At 37.0% G+C, this 21360-nt stretch overlaps 1 protein-coding gene across 7 annotated transcripts in view; it reads left to right on the top strand.

Moving 5' to 3' along the window:
* The window catches only part of NAALADL2 (N-acetylated alpha-linked acidic dipeptidase like 2), a 517712-nt gene that overhangs the window by 425675 nt on the left and 70677 nt on the right, over positions 1 to 21360 (top strand). For all 7 annotated transcript variants that reach the window (XR_012043446.1, XR_012043445.1, XM_072868000.1 and 4 more), the window contains one exon: positions 12307 to 12402. Coding sequence is in view for 5 of the 7 variants with exons in the window: in XM_072868000.1 (XP_072724101.1) it covers positions 12307 to 12402 (96 nt within the window). In the remaining 2 variants the exon portion in view is untranslated. The remainder of the gene's footprint in view (positions 1 to 12306; positions 12403 to 21360) is intronic.

The raw sequence follows: 21360 nt of genomic DNA, 5'->3' as shown, positions 1-21360 counted from the left end.
AATCCCCAGTGACAGACACAACCTCTGTCTTCTACCTACAATGTCTGAGCTGCAGCTTACCTAGGAATGTAACATGTATTGTAATGTGAAGCAGCTGGATGTATTGTGAGCAAACTCTGATAACTGTCACTGTAAATTTCTGACCAATAGCCTCTTACATTCTCTCTTAGCAAAGTTCTTGTCAAGGATTATTTATATAGATTTTATATATATATATATATATATATAAATGCACACTTTCTTTTTATATGCATATGTTTATATATATATAAAATCAAGGTGGCATTATGGAAGGCAGCAAAATCTGTGGTGTAGTTTTGTTAGCAAATTCTGGGTAAAGTGAGAAATTTAACTCCACAAACACAGCCTTGTACCTGTGTGCGTACATCTAAAGCAAATGTGAGTTGCCTGATCTATGTTATCTATTATTGAGAGCCATTTTTGTATCACTAATGTAGTTCACTGGTCAAACAGTTACAGTGCTTAAAGTCAATCAATTTTTATGTTCTGAAGTTTCAGATCTCTGTATTCCTAATGCAGTTATCTCAACATTTTGTATCATATCATTAATCTTGCTGTTACTCCATATCCAGATCATTTTCTCCTTTACTTCCGGTATGTCCTCCAGTCGCTTTCCAGACAGGAAAGAGTTACTGTCTTGAGATTTCTGACTGACTACTTGGATGATCTACGGCTGACCAGGCTCTTCTGGTAAATTTTATGCTGTTTTTCTTCTGTTATTATTTATGTCCTCCTGGATTAAGTGTCACCCAGTTCCAATTAATTTATCAGATCCAGGTATATTTGTCAAGAACTTCAATTAGAAGCATCATGGCATCATTTTCTTTGAAAGATCAGGGCAGACCATATACGAAGACACGGTGTGCTTTCTTCAGCCTTAGCTGCTCAAAACAGAACTTCCAGGCCCGTGGCATATGCATGAGTGTCCTTAGAAGAGCATTAGTGCCAGTTGTTTGGCCCTGATATTCCAGGGAGATTCCTAGCCTAAACAGGAGCCATATTTTCCCTTCTGTATCTAGACTAATAAGGAGTTTGCGTAACAGCAGTGTGTTGTTGTCATGATCTGCACTTTGGTAGCTTTTCCATCTAAAAATACAGCTCTGCATGGCTCCCCTCCTTCCCCGTTTTACTCCTCCTCCCCTTTCTCCCTGGTATATGTTAAATTTTTTAAGGAAATACACAGCTGGTAGCTGCCCATGGGGAGTTACAGGAGATGTTTCATGCATATATGAAAGAATCAAAGTACTAGTGTGCTTAGAATACCAGCAATTCTTTGCAAAGGAGCAAATGTGTATCAGCCTCAGAATGGCAGGTTGCTTGGGAACCAGGATTTCCTTTTTCTAAACTGTCTCTGGAGAGTTTGGTGCTGTTGCAATTGCTGCCGGGAGATTTTTATGAACTTTGTAGCAGAACTTCATGGTCAACAAGGTGTAGCAATGGGAGTTAGATGTGTCAAGGTGAAGAGAGAGGTTTCATTTTTGTTGGTGGACAAGTAATGAACTGCCAGTGTGTAACAAAATATAGTTCAAACAGTCCCCAGTAGATTGTCTTGGGACTACTTGTAAAGGTAGGTCCAAACCATGGCTGCTTTTGTGTCTTGCCTTTCTCACTCATGGGCTATACTGTCTTTATAATAGCTATGCTTTTGTTTGGTCATACTATATTCCTTCTGACCAACATGTTTTCTCTTTTCTGTCCATCTTCAGCATAAATTAGTGCTTTTTAATTTCTCAGTACATTCAGGGGTTACTCAGTGTAGTACTCACCAGTAATACATTAATATATTAGTCCATCTGTTCGCTTGGATGCTAATTTAGTTGAATTTGGTAGTGAGAGCATGTGAACTTGTTAAGGTTAATGACTCAGTGTTTTACAAGACAAAATACATTTGATGTTCAATTGATTGCTTGAGTTGTTTTATTGAATAATATGAATATTTAGCTACTTAATTTCATGGAAGAGCATCTTTGTTATTCCACTGATGTTAGTGAAACTGATGACGTCCTCATCAGTTGGATACATTACTTTGCTCCAAAAGAATCTGGTCGCACAAATCCTAGTGCTTTGATGTCCCAAACATTCCATGGTGCATCCAGGAGGGGAAAATTATTTTCGTAAACCTGCCGTACAGTAACAAAAATGCACAGCTGCTTTATCATTCACACTGCACGAATACACGTTGTTGCTGTAAACTCTGTCCTTGCAGATTCTCTCATAGGCTCTTCGCTTTCTTGGAGTTGACTGAGGGCTGTTGAAAGTCAATAGAAGAAAGACAGCCTGGAAGTTAACAAGGTCAATGGGATATGGGAAAACACGTGAGAAATTTGCTTAGACACCAATTATTGCTTCTGTTTGATAGTCTGCTGAAGCATCTAGTTACTGAAAACATGTATTATCGAAGGATAGAAGGCACTGAATTATCTGTCCTCGCTGGAGAAGTAAATGGCATGTTACATTCAAGATAACATTTCACCATTGTTGTCCTGAGTGGCTAAATTCAACAGACCAACTAAAAATCTTCTGGCAGAGTATCTGGAATAAGTATCAGAACTTGTTTTGTGTCAGCAGATATTAGTAGTGTGACGCTCAGCTTTGTCTTTTAATACTTTGAAAAAAAAAATCAAGATCACTGGACTATCAAACAGCTGTGATTTGAGTCAATGATACGTTCTCTCAAATAAAATTTGCATTGTTTGATGTATCTTATCGTGGCCATTAAAGAACTGTTTAATAAGGCTTTTGATAAATAAATATTGTCTTTGAAGATGTTATTGTTGTTCTTAGCAAAAGCCAATTCTGATTCTTACTGCAAAATGGTGAGCCTCCCACCTGCACAATATCTGTCCAGTGGATAAAATCAGATTTCTTCATTCAGCATAATAACCTAAATAGTTTTTTTAAAGCACTAAAAATGAAAACTGGAAATAAGAAGCATCGGATCAGGAGATAAAAGCATTGTGCTTTATAATATTTGTGATTATGAAAGACATTGTCACTGGGATTCATGGCTTATAGCAGGACGTTGTTAGGATGATCTTACTGGCACTGCATGTTTTCCGCATAATATTGATCATAAAATGTCACAAAGTGTTCTTGCATCCTTCACACCACACATCCAAGAATAGGTGTTCTCTCTTACATGTAGTGAATCTGAACTGAGCCTCCTATTTCTAACCTTCTGAAGCTTTGGGAAGATCCTCTGTGAGGTTCCAGATTTATGGCTTGGGCTGCTTCCTCCTACTTAAACTGCTGATTCTGCCTTCAGTTTAAAAAGCGTCAAGGGAGAACTCTCGAGAGGAATAAAGCTATGCAAGTATCCTGATATCTTAAAAGTTGCTTTCTTTGTGCTGCAGTCTGTGAATTTATAGCTTTACAGTGATTATTTCAATTCACTTACTAATGCAAGGAAGAAACCATTAAATTAAGAGAGATGAGAGAAAAGTGCTTATATTCTTTTCCTGTCTGATGACTGTTGGCTTCAGTTTTTCTGGCTACAATTGAGTTGAATAATAAAATAAATTGTGCAGCAGTGATTCCAATTCTGCCTCTTCTGTGTTCTGTGGTCTGATTTGGCAGGCCTTGCTTATTTTGTCCAGCATTTGGTGACATCACAAGGTCACTGTGCATCTTTACCAGAACATTAAAACAGAAAATAGATTTGGTTTTGTTTCTTTTCTAAAAGTTTCTTCAGTAAGCTGAAATGGTAAAAATACCGAAGAAAAGCCTCTTGTCAGAAACTCCTTCTGACATGCCCATTTTCACAAAATAGCGTCATTCTGACTTAGAATGAGATTTTTGACACACGTTAGGCTGTGGCAACTGCAAAGCTTTGCTTTCTAAAAATAATTTAAAAGCATACCCATTTTATGTCTTTAGTTTCATTTAAGTAATAACCAGTGAAAACCAACTATTATATTGCTTTATAATCCTTTGTGGATTTTTGGGGGGAATATTTAATTAGATATCAAGAGCATTTGCTGGAAAGGGAAAAGTCAGCCTACTAGTGAGACGGAGAGCCATGCACTCTCTTCTGCAATATATTTGCAGCTTTAAGGGCCTTTGTTAATGAGAAATCCTATATGCCATACATTAATGCCTGGTATTATTCCATTGATTCAGTTTAACCCACACATTGGAGAACCACACTTTGGCTTTGGTATGTTCTATGCTAGATAATCCACTTTTTCAGTAAATTTATTTAAAAATCTGCTTCAGTCTGCAGCACCCTCCCAAAATAAAAGTATTCCAGATGTCTGATAATAAGCCATATTTTAGTCTATGAGATACCATTTACCATTACACTTTTTTTCATCCTTCTTCCAGTCAAACCTCTGGTTCAATCTCTTATACCCTGCCAGGAGAAAAAAGGAAAATGGAGGAGATGGTCTTTTAGCCTAGCTGAGGTGAAACACCTGTTTCACAAAGGAATATAATTGTGTATTTGCTGCCAAGACACCATATGCCAATTGCTTGACTTAGGGTAAAATGGAAGAAGGAATTAGTGAGAGCCTGTAGTGCAGATTTCAGAGGTATTTTTGTTCTGCTCACTGCTCTCTTTTTATCTTCTCTTCTGATGGGGCTTTCTCCTTCATGCTATGACAAATTTTTGGCAATGGTTTTGAATACAGATGCAGACAAGTCCTCATGCAATTGTAAGCCTCTGGATTTCTGGGTAATAGTTTTGGGCACTAGCATAGCTTTATCGTGTGTGTTCTGCAGGTGAATTCAACCTCCCAACTAAACTTGTTTCCCAGGTTGATTCTGAAGGTAAGCACTGACTACTTGCTTTGTGTTTTAGTGACCAAACACTGCATGTTTGTGTGTGTCCCTCAGGCTGCTGCAATTCTACTCTTCACGCTGTTGTATTACAAAAAGGCAGAAAGAGTGAAGCAGTTTAATAGCTCATAGAACAGACCCAGCATATATATATGTGGACAGATAACAGATTATATTCTCAGTCCTGATGCAGCAGAGGCTTTATACCCCTAAATTCTCCTCTACTAGACATTATTATTCAGCCTATGTGAAGAAAATAAACAGCTTTCTCTTGGCTTTCATCCTTCTTTTTTGTGTTTGCTTTGCAGACTTTAGCAGTATTAGATTAGCATGTTTATACTGTTTGGCCTACCTGTACAAATTTCAGAAGGATTTTTGCTCTTGCTGCTTGCTGTCTGTTGTACCTTCCTAAAGTCTTCTACTTTTGTGCAGTACAAAATTGGTGGCACAAATATTGTGAAGTGCTGAAGGGCAAAGCTGGTGCAAATATGGACAATACTGACAAATATTAACAAAGGTGAAGTCAACCTGATTAAAGAACTGTAGTCTAAAGACTGTGTTTTTCCAGATTGAGCATTATTGCGGAGTGGAGAAACCTCCACTGCATGTTACTTTTCAAAAAAAAAAAAAAAACCACCACCAACAAAAAAAACCAGAAAACATTCTGGAGGTGTTTGTGTATTATTCACCAGGTTAAGGACAGAGGGATGTTTTCTTATAAATGCTGGGAAATATTCAACAGGCAAGAATAATCTATTCAGGTATGGAATGAGAGCATATTAAGGAATTATTAGTTACATAATTTGAGTTTCCTAACTGGTAATTTAACTGTTTCTAAAGTAATAGTCAAGAAAACAGGACTCTCTATTGTGAATGCAGCATTGTCTTGGCCTAGTAAAGAAAATTGTTTGTTGTATGTACCACAGAACTATTTCCAGTTCTAAGACAGTGTCTGGTAAAATTGGATTTATTTATTTTTTTTTAAATGACAGCAAAATAGATCTCTAAAGTATGTCTTAGAATTTACTCTATTTTACATTAAATCACCAGAAGTGCTGTGGGATTTTATTCATTATTTAAAATGCATTGGTTAAAAGTTGGCATATAAATTGAAGGTATGCTGTAAGACGGTACACAAGGGATGGCAAATTTAGTACCTTTAGAAGGTGAAGCATTCTGTTCACTTAATTAGTTGAGGAAGGATAAGATAAGTTAGAAAAATAAGTCTAGTAAATCAGAAGTGAATTTTACTGCAAGTGTCCATCATAAATAAGCAAGAGTAGGCTAGGTTTGGGGTTTTAAGGGTTTTTTCCCTGCATTTTCGATACCCATGTAATCGATTCATAAATCAATTAATTACTGTCACGAGACCCAAGGGCAGCAGGAAATTGGGTTCAAATTAAAAAGAAGAGGAGGCAATTTGTTTTAAGATTGAAAGTTGAATGTTCAATCGAAGTTTAATCAGAAGTGACCCATTATTTGAAAAGTGGAACATCAATGTCTTTCTAATTTCACAGAATGCTTCATTAAATGAGTATTGAAAAGATCAGGTTAACTGATCGTTCCAAAAGGAAGATGAGACAAAGGGGGGTTTTGGAAGCCCGCTTCCAAGCATATGTTATGCTTGTTCATTTCTCTTCTGAAGAGCTTGTAGAGAAACCAGATCATTACACTGGGAATTCAAGGATTATTGGTGTGGTCCTTTCTAGATTGTAGTGATTGTATGATAAAAACATAGCTTCATCTCAGAAGAGCAAACGTTCTTAATCCATTTGGATAGCTAAAGAACAATTTACAAAAGGCAATAAACAGCAAGGAGAAAATTTTCAAAGGCATGACTGGAAGCTGGGCCTCCTGAATTTTAAGGTGTCTCACAGTGGTCTGACCTTGAAAAAGTTTTTCCATAAATTGATATCATCTTGAGAGCATTCAGCTGCACAATACGTAGAACACTCTGCCTATTGTACGAAGTGAGGGTGATAGCAGTGCCTGACTAGAAGTGAAGGCAGATGAATTTTGTTTAGGAAGTGAGCGTGGAAGAGTACAAGGACAGCAACTGTAGCTGTAACTCCTACTGTGGGTGAAAAACATAAAGGAATAATATAGCTGGGTTTAGTGCTCTTTGGATTAGCATGTCTTTATCTTAGTGTCTATTTACTAGAAATTTGCTTAGCAAAATGCTGTTAAAAAAACACCACCACCACTCTCTTGTTACTGTGAGCTTGCTGAAAGAATAAATGGGGAGTCTGATTCAGTTTCTCGCTGTTGGAAAGTGTTGCTCTTGCTGTTAAATGCTGAGAGGTACTCTTGAAACATCAGCTAGACTCATCTCTCTGCCATGTGCTCCCTGGGATAAAGAGTGGGCTTCTGTTACTTGGAAAGTTCATGCAGCTTTCTCTGATGAGCATAGTGCTTGAAAGATAATAAAAGGCAAGAGAAACAGAATATGTTTGCCTTTCTCGTAGTTCTTTATGGAGCTGTCTTTTTTGGGGGGGGGGGGGGGGAGGAACAACTGTTCCCTTTGTAAACATTTCCCTTTGTAAGTGCAGAGCAACATATTTCGGATGTCAGCAAGTTATTTCAGATAGTAATCTTGGATTAACTATTTGCAAGTATTATCTGTCTGCACACACACACAGAATAATAAATGTTATCTACAAATGTGTACAAATATATAAAATTGTAGTAATTTATTTTATTTCATGTGCACTCCATAGGAAAGGCTTTGTTTTCTGAGTAGAAAGCTTAATCGTGCAAAAATACTCAAGCCTGCTTAAAGCAGTGATTCTTTATGACTCCTTTTCAAGATCTTAGCAAGCAGGGTCTTGATTCCATCATGAGCAAAATGACTTGCTTCTTGTGATGACAAAATGTGTTTTGATTTCTTTGCTGATCGTTGCTTACTTATGTTGTGTTCCTTTAAAAGGCAGCAGTTGAGGCAGTAGCAAAGGCTACCTGTTTACCTTGCCCAGCTGCTGTGGTCTTGACTAGGTTGGAATCCTTTGGAAGAAGGGTTGATTGCTCAGTGGCTTTCAGAGAAGGAACATACTAATCGGGGAGAGTTTTCCAGAGCATAGATGTGGCAAACAAAAGAGAGAGCAACACCTCTCTGAGGTGTGAGAGGGGGACAGTAATAAAAATCAAAAAGACCCCCAAACCTTTCAATACAGAAGGGACTGATGAGAAGAGCAGGGAGCATATTTGTCTACACAAGACAGGTAGAAAAAAAACCCTCTTTGCCTGGGGATCCTAGCAGGGGCTGTGCTGAGTTTGTTGCAGAGTGGGAAGTCACCGAAGGGTTGCTGGGCTGAGGAAGAACCTAAAGATAATGACTCCTTGTGCAAAGAAACAACAGGCAGAAGTTATTTACAAAGTGTTTTTTATTTTGTTGTACTTTTGCTTTTTAATAAAGACTGTTGTCCTGGATTCAGTTCTCATAAAACCTAGTTTTAAAGAAAAATTAAGTTTGGCTTTTCAGGTCTTTGCCTCCAGGAAGATACCAGGACTGATCCACCTTGGAGCTCTAGCTGACTTGGGGTTCAGTCACACCACTCGCTTGTGTAATTCAAACACTTATGACCTAGTATTTCTTTCTATTTAAGTTGTGTAAGAGGAGCAAGACCTTCTGCTCCATGAAGGCACGTAAATTTAGAGAATGGGTATGAATGTATACTTTCAGTGTTTGTATCTCTCACCATTGAATGCAAGCTGAGTGTACAATGAGTAGAATCCTAACCCATGCTCTGCAGGTGTGTGTCTAGAGTAGGGTAGGATAAAAGCCAGTTAAGTGGTGTTTCCCTGCTTTACAGGCATCTGATCCATCAAGTTTTAGATTCCAGAAAAGAGTATTTTTCTAGATGGAGCGATAATCTGATCTTGTGTAGCAAATCTAATTCAGTAATCATTCTCTTCACTGACTCTCAGTAAGGTACTCAAGAATGAATATAAATAATGTAATTCTTTTCAAGTTATCAATTGCAATTATGTGAATGATGATGAACAGCATTAGCACCACCGTAGCAGAATGACAGTGTTCCTCAACCTCCCCCAGTCAAACTGTAAACTAGTGCACAAACTTAAAACAAAGATGAATAGGTGTTATTAATTAATCTTAAAGTATGTATTTTATCTTTATAATAAATGACTTTATGCATCTTCTCCCTGAGGTCTAAAAAAAAAAAAGTTTTCTGAGGGGAAGAATGACTTTGTTGATTATTCTGATACTTCTGTGACAAATTATACAACACACAGATGTGTCACTGAACACAAAAATTTGTATGAATTGGAGCTAATTACATTTTTTAAAAATTTTTTTTTAAGAAAGTGGTGGGAGCTTACTACCAGAAATAATCTTCTAGAAATGCATGGAAATACTGATAGAATATTGATCATGGAGGCATTAATTTGTAGAAAAAATTAACAAGCAAACTTACCAGCGATGTAACAGACCTTTTTGAGACACACCTTTCATGGAGTTTTCTTGACCATGTCTATGAGACATGTCACACTGTTCAAAGAAGCTTAATTTAGCTGTGAATGTACTCGCTCAGGAGGTGGATTGAGCATCTATATGGAACTACGCCTAAATTGAGTAGTTTTGAGCAGAGCATGTTGGCATATCACATTGCTGATATGATTATAATGCATTTGTGTCCCACACTTGTTTGGGAAGAGAGCGAACAGTGCTGTGGCCAATTAAGAACTAGCTCTTGGATCCATGCGATGTACTGCATTGTGTAGTACAAATATAATTCCAATTCAGCAGGCATATATCAGATACCATCATTTTATCCCCCAGGGGTACATGAGTAAGATACTTTATATTGTTTGTTTTGAAGAAGAGGGTAGGGTTTTTTTCTCTGCTTCTTTTTAACTTCTTTTGTTTGAATTGAAGTTAACAGCTCTTTTAGATAAAGTACTATTTTTCTTCAGTCTGTGTATGGCTTAGAACCCAGCATGCAAAAGAGCAAAGCTCAGTCACATAAGAAGAGGTTGTACAAGCCAGAACAAAGCATCTAAATTGTTTGTCTCTCTCATTTGCACACTTCCTGATGTTTAAAACAATAAACCCTACAGAGTGTTTTTAGCAAGTGAAAAGGTAGTGGAGTGCCAACCTTACAAATCAATCCTGTTAAAGCGCAGATAAGTTTTAATATTTTTTAACCGAAGCTTTATTTGGCCACTATGCGATCTCTGAATGCAAGTAACTTTATGGCTGTTGAAGAATGAGTTGGGCATTGTTACCGGGTTTAATGCCCCTAAAAAGGGGCTTCACTTCTTGTGAGTACAGAGTATGAGTCTTTTTTGGAGTACAAGGACAGAACCTATTGAAGATCAGTATATATCAAGAGGAGGGAACTGAAGAAATATTAGTCTAGTAGATATGGGAAGCTGGTATTCGCAAAGGATATGCTTCCAGAACATTGTCAATATTGCCTCACAGTCTGGGAAATAATCTAAACCAGAAAAATTATTCATCTTAGATGCAAGACCATGGGCTTCTGTGAATTTTATTTGGAATTCAATGTGAAAAGACTCTAGACATTTTTCAAAATTATTTTCATAGAGATGTAATCGTAGTATAATCTCATGATGATTTAGGCATTTCTGAGCCAGGAATATTGTCAGCTTCTTACTGCTGCTAGTACTATTTTATACGTAAATTCATAGAACATAAAAATTGCACTCAGAATTGGGGTACTCTCTTATCGGGTCCTACATAAAGCTCCAGAACTAGCATATATAAAATGTTACGATTATGAATCTGGCAAAATACTTTCATTTCATGAGTCACACTCCTCTGCTTAACCTTTCTTAATGGGTACGTTTTCTTATATTCTTGTTACTGTCCCTCTCCAGAAAAAGAAACAGTGGCATTGAAAGATGCATGCGAAATGTTAGTTCTAGGACTAGCCTAACTTAATCTGAAACTGGATACTTCCCTAGAGATTCTGTCAGGCTGTCAAACAAAGGACAAGACTAGTTTCCCAGCACTCAGATGCAAAGACATGCTACAAGGAAGTATGTTAATGAGAGGCTTGTAGTCCCTCTACAGTCCCCAATCGATCCCTCTGGTAAGCCTGTATGTGATTCTACGTGGCACACAGTGCATTGTACACTAAATACGAAATACAATAAAGGACCTTAGGATCTTCTAGCTAAACACAATAATATATTTAGGTGCTGGCATCCAAAATTAAAATCAAAACCCAAAATAAGATTCATGGACAAGGAAAGATTTAGGCCTTCCAAAAGGAGATACAAAATACTGTGATGCTGAACTTAGTTGTCTAGAGCTAACCAGAGTTTGGCAGAAGGCTTGAGGTGAAGTTTTGTTCCTCTTCAGGGCGTAGGTAAATGCAGTGGATGCATCTCTGGTTATTTGTGCATCATAGTTCACTTTGAAGAGTATGTTTAAAAGAGCTGCTCATACCTAGTATGTTTTAGAATGGCATGATACGCATGCACTGTCACATCCTCCTGCTGATCTCTGAAATAACTTTGGCCATAGTTTCTGTGCTTTTGTACTGAACTCATTGCTGTTGGTGAACAGTGAGTGTATCCAAAGTATGCTTACCAAATCGAGCATTTCAGTCCATCAAGGTGCACCTCTACACCTATTTTTATACCAGGTGGGGATTAGATGGGCACTAGGTTCCTGGCTTTTCTGAGAGGGGCAGTTCAGGTCATGCCTAAGGAGCAAAACTAGAGGCACTCCATAAAAGCAAGGATAATTTTAAGATATATGTCTCAACAGTTATAGGGATGTAGAGAAAGATTTTTCTTTTCAGGTTAGTTTCTGGGTTATTACACCAGGTTCAGGAACATGGGTTTAAAATAATTCCTGTTTTAGGCATCTGTGCACCTTTGAGGCTTGGGGTTTTGTTTTGCATTGTTTTGCTTTTTTTCAGTCCGCACCTGAGTATCAGTTTGTTGTTTCCTTGTGCCAGCAAATACGCAACCTAACTTCTTGCTTTCTTACAGTACAAGAAGAGGCGAACATCTTGTACAAGTAATAAGTTAAGATTGCCCGGTGTTAAAAAGAGCGGTCAACATAAAGGATATAATTCTAGGGAATTGACCAAACCCCCATATTATGTAGATGGCATTACTGTATACAGAAGTAGGATGGTTGCAGAAGATAAAAGTATATTCTTTGATTATTGTGTTTACCTTTCTTCTGAAGACTAAATCTGTCTGATTGCTGCCTAGATCAGGATGAAATCTGTGTGGATACTTTTTCTCCCTCTAGGCAAAATTATTAGCTGCTTTGGGAAACATAATTACAAAGACAACTGCCATTCCAGAAATAAAGTCATAAGACTTAGGGTTTTTTGCCCCTTTCAGGGACTTGGAATCAATTAATTAGATCAGTGAAATAAGTTCTAATAATCGGCAAAACTTAAGAACAATTTGAAGGGTTTTGCCATTTCTGAACAAAATCCAATAAGCATTTGAAGGAGGAAATCAATGTGGAAACCTAAAAGGCTTCTTATTTCTTTCTCACAGAATTCTAGCTTTCTCTCCGAAGCTCTTTTTCCTGTACATACGACAAAAACTGAAGAGCTGGATCCCTCCTTCAGCCTGCATGAGACCATTGCAAAGGTAACAGAAATTGAGATCTCATTTACACATACTTTCTTTCACGTGGCCAAATTTGCATTTGTTAATAATTCTGAAAGGTAATCTATTTTTTCCTGTGAATACTTTGAATGTAGTTAAAAGTTGTGGAGTTTTTTTCATTGAGATTCACCTTTGGAATAGTCTTTACTGTTATATCAGTCAGCTTGTGCAATCAAAACACTTTTATGTGCACGTGCTTAATTTTATGTGATTCAGTTGTATTTTGCATGGTTCACATTAAACTTATTGGCGTGAGTGCAGGGCATTGAGTCCCACTAGGTGGCAGGAAGTAATGAGTTTGTTGCTGTCAATTTTGTCAGTGAAGAGGGCTCTCTGAGGGCACCTTCACATGCACAGATAGATGGTTTTACGAGCTGTCACAGTCATGTTCACATGGGAGGAAGGGGTGGCCATCCCCTGATTCTGGAGAGTGCTCTACAGAGGGGACGCTCACAAAGTTAATGTGTTCTGACTCCCCTCTTGTCGCTCCAATATAATACTCCCTCCGTGTTTTTTATTAATACAATCAAAATTACTCCTTGCTCTAAAGTACTCTTTCTTCACTCTGTCCACTCAGCAAGCCCTATTTCTACAAAGAGTCGTGACTACAAATGAGTCCACCTTAATGGATTTACACACTTCTTATAATTGGATTTCTTATAAACCAGAGCTATGTATGCCTCACAAACAGATTTGTTTATTTGGAGCTACTTCTTTTGGAAAAGCAGCTGCTTTTGAAACATTTCTTTTGGCAACAACAAAAATAAATTCCCAAAGATTTAGCATGTAGGCAGATCAGCATCTTTGGCAAAATAGACAGTGACTGATCTTGGGGCTTTTAGGGGTTTTCTTGTTTGTTTGTTTGCTTGGGTTTTTTTTTAAAAAAAGAAGCACATATTCCTAGACATTCTTTTGAAGCTTGGCAGAGTCTGACAGTTAAGGAACAATCACAAAATGAGTGTCTTCTCTGAAGCGCTTTTAATGGAATTGATGGGTTTTAAGCCATCCTTGATGCCAAAGGGACTGAAAAGATTCACCAAATTTCTTCCCAAAGACTGAGGGAAGTAGGTACGTGATTATTTACTGCATAGTTAATTCATGATTTACTAATTAGTGTGTGATGGGCCATGTATAATCTGAATAATCTGTATTTTGGTACTTGCTCTATAATGTTGACTAACAGAAAAATATTTATTAGATAGTTGACTTTAAGCATCTTGATACTGTTTAAATCGTTACAAATTATTTTAAGTAGGTTCGTTGAGCATTACAATTTTCTTTGATAAAACTTGATGAAGATTGCATTAGGATACGACTATATTTCCATTTTGCTTTTCAGACTGTAGCCCAGGATGCTTTCATAAAGATGAATAATATATGGAGCAGTGGAGCAAGATCCTCAGCTGGTGATTTTGTCATCTTTAGCGTAGCTTAATTGATCTTAAAGTAGTTTCTGAATAGCTTGAAGAGCAAAAGTTTTCTAAATTTCATCTATTGTTTACTCTTCTTTATAGTTAGATAACAGTGTTGTTACCTCTTGGTTCCCTCCACTCCCCCCCTCCACCTTTTTCTCAGAGTAACTAAGCCAGCCATTGTCTTTCCTTATCCTGCAAGATGGGCTTTCCTTTTCCCTTCCCTTTATCCTAGTGTTTGTCAGCTGTTCCAGTTTGAAAGCATTTTCTTTGGGTGAATGTCCAGAAATGTATGCAGTATTTTATATAAGGCCTTAGTATGGCTTTGTGTGGTAACATTTATCCAGCTTCATACCTGAGGTGACATCATATCACCTTTTACTTGGTAAGATCTTCTTTCAACCCTACATTTGATTCTAGTGGCTGCATGTTAGTGCAGACAAGCTGCTGCATATGTAGGCTGAATTCTGAAGAGTCATCTTATTTCAGAAATTTTCTTTTTTAAACTGACACTGGTTTCCATGCTTTGGGCAACCTGGAAGGTTGCTGGGGCTTTGTTGTTGGTTGTGGTTTTTCTTATCTCCATCATCAAAACTCCAAATATGTCCTCTCTATACTGCACACATATAGATTCTCAGTGTGAGCCCTTTAAGGGGGAAAAAGCTTAATGAAGTTTTATTTCTTTGAAAAGAAAAAACATATGTCAGTTTAGCTTTAACGAAAACATCTATAATTACTAAAGGAAAGGAAATTCGAGCCACATGGAGATACAAATCTTTTAAACAATGCCTATTCTACACTGTTCCATTGTTGATCAGTTATCCACAGTCAATGTATGAGTGCTAGCAGAATTCTACGTATTATACTGTGCACATGAACGATATATGATGCTTGGTGCTTCGACATTTTTTGCTTCTAGTAAAAAGTGGATTATTACAAATATTTTTTTGCATTTATCAGTTGCTGCATATGCCTGATGGTTGTCTTTGAGCTAGTATAGTTAAAAATAAATAAGATACGTTTTTATTTGAGTGAAAGAGAGAAGTGGATAAAAATACAGAAATGTTATATATCCTGAAATACCATTTCATCTTGTATCTTTGAAAACAGAGTTTTGTTGACTTTTATAAGCAAGGTAAAAGGAAAAACACTTTTTATTTGGACTTCTAAGTTGCAAAAGCAAGTTGTATTCATGAGACTACAGAAATTCTGATACAATTCTCTGAACACCTCAGAAAACCTACAGTTTGAGTGACCAAGACTTAGTTTCTTACTGAAGTCTTTAAAGTAAAAATATTACTTGGATATGGGTTTTAAAGGAAATGCTCTAAATTTATTTAGTTAACTAAGCATTGTTAACGCTATTTCTTAATCTGAAATCTTCATATTTTCATTGTGGTACTCTGAACAGATGAGGCCATGTTATATCTTCAAAAGATTAGAAATCTCTAGCTTTATATTAAATTACTCATACTTGCAAAAAAAAAATCCATATTGAGAACTTAGCTTGTAGTTAGACCTCAGTTGGAAGTTAATGCTCCTGAACAGGTACATGCCAACTGACTGGGCATGCTCCATTGCAATTGCAAGTAAAACAGGTATCATAACTGCTTCAGAAATTTTAACTTTTAATTTTGAAAAACTTTTTACACAAAACTGGTTTTTGTGTTAAAAGAAATTAAATATTCAAATATAATAAATTCAAAATTTAATAATTTTCATTGGGTTTTTTCCTCAGAAATTGTTTATTAAAATATTTGAAACTGTAACTTTTTATTCTTGAGACCAAACATATTTTTATTAATCTTAACATTTTTCACACAATGTAAATGCCATATTCCAACCTGCTTTATTCAGATACGTATCTGGTTATTTTACCACTATTTATCCAAATAGCAAATATTCAGATCCTTATTTACAGAACTAGAGTAGTACAAAACACTGGTAACCAGCTATAATATCTTTGAAGACTATGAAAATTTTTGTCATTTATCAAGTTTTCCATGATATTAGAGTATAGAAGTTCCAAATGTAAGAAGTTCAAGTTGGGGAAAGACCTATGAGGTTTTGGAGACACTAATCTTGGCAAATAAATCCAAAATATTGTAGGTCCATAGCTGATAGCTTATTGTTGTCTGAAGGTAAGCAGCATTCTGCCATATCTGAACTAAAGATTTTGTGATCTTTAGAGGGCTGGTACAAGCCAAGGCCTAAACCCAGGAAGTAATATGCTCTGTTCATATATTAATTTAGTTCCTTCTATTTAAGTGATTGCTAATTTGACTGTAGTATCCATGTTCAGTAAATAATTCATTTTTAACAACAATTTTTGCTGCCATTAATAATCCTTGTATTTTGTTTCCTTTGGTAAATCTTAATGGCCAAATAAAAATCTGCTTAAAAAGGCAAAAAATTATTAAATTTCATAGCAGTGAAAAAATCTATTTTCCATACATAGAAGCATGTATTTTACAGCTGTTTATGTGAGAGACTTTGTGTTTAAAATTACAGTCTCAATTCCTTTAGCAACCAGCTGAGACCTGATCTGAATGACTCTGCATCTATTGGAACATGCACAGTAATTGGTATTTTTGAGACACAGTTGGTATATATTTCTTGAAGCTATACTTACTTTATCATATCAAATTGAGGTTTGGAAACGGAGAAAATGTTGAATTCAATGCAAGAAGGCATAGTGGTGCTGGATGGTGATTATCGTAAAAGGAGTATTTACTTTACTAAATTGTGATTTATTCATTCAGACCTGGCGGTGAAGATGTTACAGAGTTGAGATATCTGGAGAAAAAATTGAAATATCTGAAAAAAGCAAATGTAAAGAGGTAGTATCTATTACCAGATTTCTTGTGTATTGATGGTTTTAGTGAAGGAATGTTTGACCTGGTTTGGGTCTTTTTTTGTATATTCAAGAGTGTTAGATATGGACAAACCAATTTATCCAAGCTGATTGATTTCAGAAGTTTATGTTGCTTCTTGGTTGATGCATAGCCTCCAGAGTCGGAATAGCCTCGCTAGATAAGGGCAAAATTCCATTTGGTACAAAAGTCGACAACTGGTAGTAACAAGTAGTAGATTCTTGGGGAATAAATATATAAAATCAGGGAATCATAGCATGATACTTCCTCTGGTATACTTTCCCACTCACTGTAAATTGGCAGTGCAATATTTCTTAGGCTCATAATCACACCTCCACACCAATTTCCAGCTCTGTTGCATGTGTAGTTATCTATGCCCTTTTTGAATTCATTTGCATTCTGACTTCCTTAACATCCCATAGCAACATTTCCCACAATTTAACACACCCGCCCCCCCGCCCCCACTTAAAACTTGCTACTTGTTTATCTCACTAGGTTTTTTCTGCCTTTAGTATGAGAAATAATAAACAAACATGCTCCATTTACTTTTCGATACCAGTTGCTTTCCTTTTTAAACTGTGTTGTGCCTGGGTGTAGTAACCAGTTTGAGCTGTCCTCATAGGTAAGTCATTCCTGCCTAATCATACGTTACCTCTGTACTTATGCGGCTCTATGGCATCTCTTTTGCTTTAAGGCAATTAGAACTATGTACCATATTCAACATGTGGGATCAGTGTGGATGTAGAGATTCTCTCTGATATTTTCTTCTCTAATCCTTCCTCAATATTCTTCAACATGCTGTTGGGCTTTTACACTGCTGTTATCCATTAACTAGTCATGATGACTTGAATATTTCTGTCTTCAGTGATATGAGCTAATTCATATGTCCTGATTGCCTGTATATGCTCATAGGTTGTTTTCTCCTGTGTGCATCACTTCATATTTTCCAACAATGAGCCTGCCATTTTTCAGCCCAGTGCTCAAATATTGTAGGATGCAGGTCAAGGAGGACACAAAGAATAAGTATCTTTCAGTCTTGGTGGCAGAGGTGCGCTTAGTACTCAATTTGATGAAATTCATTTGCCACTGCATATCGCTAACAGTGTGCTTTGCTTGTATGGCCACTGAAGCTGGTGGAAAAGCTTATGCTGATTTTGGCAGGAAACTATTTGAGGCCCTTCATCTCTCTGAGGGAAACAGGGCTTTAATGAATTTTTTTCTATCTGAATGGCTTGGTACTAAGTAACAGTGGAAGAATTTCAACATAAATTTTTACATGAGGTTCGGTGTAAGAACAAATAATCAGCCAATTGTGGCTTGTGCTCTTTGAAGACAGTAGTTACCTTAATTTCATGAATACTTTGAAAAGGAGGAGAATGCCAAATGTGGCAGGTAAAATGAATGAGAAGCATGCAGCTATTAAGGAGATCTGTAATCTGAGTGCTTAGAAGATCTAATTTGTCAGAACACTTGTCAGATCAATTTATCTTAGATCTTGGCACTTTAAAGGTGGATTTAGGGTAGATTGCTGCAAGGCCCAGGCTGATCTGAAAGATTCAGAGAAGAAAGAGAAATACGTAGGCTTCCTAGTGGTGAAGAACCAAGACATTCATTACAGCAGCATGTTGCAGTGCAAAATTTAATGGTATCGTAAGTGAGATTTGCAGACCTTGTAATTTCAAGTGTGTTTTATAATACATATATCAAGTATTAAAATGGAGAAATGTGTGCCTGCGTGGCAGAGAATGGATTTTCCCATCAGACCAGAAGCAGTCAGGTGAAACTCCATTGTTATCAAATGCATACTCAGAAAAGTATGTGCTATTTTTCAATAAGTTTTGAATAACACTGAGTTATTCAGTGTTATTCAGCACAGTGTTTCATGGTAACTAGTCAATTGGAGTTATTAACAAGTTTGAAAATACCTTTGTGTTATAAGGTATGCTCACTAGAGTAGCCTACTAAGACTGGGATTATGCAGTTCTAAAAGCTTTAATGGCAGTCCCCCAACAGGGAGTGCCACTGGAGCCACTTACTCAGTATCAGCCATGGAATAATAATCATCTTTTATTGATTTTTACTTTGGCAGGCACCAAAGTGTTGAAAGGTATGCCAGAAGTGACATAATTGGTTTTATGATGAGTTATGGGTGCTGACAGATAACTCTTGAGAAAATTATTAGTGATCCTGATTATTCTACACTTCAATTATGGAGCTGCATAAAGTAGAACTAACTACCGTAATGCAATTAACTTCTAAATGTTAAATAAAACAGCAATAGGGAGGAGTGTTTCCATTTCTAGGGGAAATGAGGTTTTTTGTGTAACATACTAGACTATTTCCTTTTTTAAAAAAAATATAAACACTTCCAAGAAGATGACAGGCAGATTCTTTTCTTGAAGCACATGGAATGAAATGTACTGGACTGCAGGACTGTTGGCAAATGAAATTCACATTTTGACCACAGATAAGGTACAGCACAGGAATGTTGATTTGAGGAATTCTCAAACAGGATCATACTGTTCTGTTCCTTTGAAGCATAGGAGGGATATATATTCCCCTATACCCATTGTCTAGTCCCATTAATTCTCTAATACAAGCATAGGGGATACCCATTCATCGTGGCAGTGCAATGATATCCATAACTTCAGTAGTTCCTTTCTCTGTAATCTCCCTAAAAATCAAAATCTGTGGTTTGGTGCATGCTATGTCTGCTAAATATTTTCATCTTCCTGCATGGTATCTGCAAATGAGCTCTTTTTTTTATGCTTCTGTACTGCAAAAGCTAAAAGTAACTATGGATGTATATATAACTGATATATGAGATTGCCATAAATTATTGAAATATTAAATTTAGGAAATATAAGACAATACAACATACCTAAATTAACATGAAGGTGGCAAACCCTTACAATCCCAAAGACTGAGAGCGCAGATTTTGAATCAGTGGAATAATACTGTGAAGAACAGTATTAATGCTGTTTCCTGCCAGAGTTCAAAATCAAAGCAAAATCTCATTATAGTCAACCAGCTTGAAATTTCTTTGCATTTCATTGAAGCAGCTGTTGTAGTTTTGGCAGGGATGCAATCCCAGTAATATCAAATGGAAACACTCTCACAAACCATGTACAGCACATCTATGTTGCAAAGTTTTACCAGAAACATTTCTACCAGCGTATTATTACTGGCATAGCTATTTCAGCAGAGTACATTCACATTCATGTGTTGTCCTCACTACAACATGCCCTTTTTGGTATCAGATTGTTCTTGAAAAAGCTGTGTGGCATTGTGCTTAGGCATCCCAGTGGCCTCTGCATCAAGGCAGCTGTACATCTGAATTTCCATTGATGTATCTTCCATTTTCATTTAAAAATTTCCTCTGTGTAGAACTAGAGGATTTGGCAGAATTGTTTAAGATTTCCAAACAGCAGAGAGAGAATATTACCCCAATCAGAGTTACAGCACATGCGCCAGCGTACTCGTATGGTGCATGCAGAATGAATCTGAAATATTCAGAAAGCAAAAGTCTGATGCACCCAAGTATATTGCATATCCAAGCCAAGCCCAGTAAACCCTTTATCCTTGCAAGGTCCAGGCAGATATATGGCAGCCTTCCCCCGTATCACTGTGTGGTATGCTAACTGGAAATTTTTGCTGTCTGCCATGATTTCCATCATGAAAATGTGACACTTTGGAGTGTCAATTTTCACAGGTAATTTCTCCAGTTAACTTTCTTCAGTGATGTATTCTTTTTGATGTAATTTTTAAAATGCCTCTCTTCATTCGCGTATGCCAGACTTTCACATCATTTCTCAGTCTCTTCATCATCATACCTCCAAAGACATGAGTTCTGCACAGACCAACGGACCTCTCATGTCTTTTTAAAGACAAATTAGGTTATGATTTTGTACTCTCAAAACAAATTATCCAAGTCTCCAGACAAAAACAGGAATATGGACCAGGGGTAGGTGACAGAGATGCTGAATGAAGTTAACATAACAGAAGCACAGTTCTCGGTGTATGAAGTGAGAACCAAGCTGGGCGACCTGATCGATATCCATATGTGAGACAATCTGCTGTTGATACTGAATTTTTAGATGCGGAGTTTTACCTTGTTTTGAAGGTATCAGAATAGTCTGCAGTATCGTTTGGATGCTCTGTCACACATAAAAGCACCTGTGTGGGTTTTTTCTGCCTGAGAATTTGCAGGATGACTTGGGGCATCTCTTAATTTTCCTGTTTGTCCTCCCACAGCTGGCAGCGATTCATGGTGTTTCAGCAGCTCTCACCTGCCCTAAGGTGATGTAGCAGCATAGGTACAGGGTAATGCACCAATTGCCAGATAGTCACTCCGTAACTTAAATGACTTGCTTTGCTTTACTGATCAGCCTCTCATGTACTGGTTCTGAACATCTTACTGGTATTTATGGTTTAATGGTATTTGAGATGTGCAAAGCAGAACTACGTTGTCTGTGGTGACAGTCTGACTGAATTCACAGAAAAACAAACTTGTTCAAATTTTTCTGCAAAGAAGCACAGGTATATTTCACAGAAATGGTTTGATTTAGCACATATTCTCTTAAGCGCACAAGTGAGAGTTTTTGTTATATCTTTAGACTTCTTGCATGAAAGAACATATAATCCAGTTCAAGCAG

This window comes from Ciconia boyciana, chromosome 7 (assembly GCF_034638445.1).
Source record: "Ciconia boyciana chromosome 7, ASM3463844v1, whole genome shotgun sequence".
NCBI lineage: Eukaryota > Metazoa > Chordata > Aves > Ciconiiformes > Ciconiidae > Ciconia > Ciconia boyciana.
Note: the sequence above shows the minus strand (reverse complement) of the source record. Positions and strands in the feature narration are given on the sequence as shown.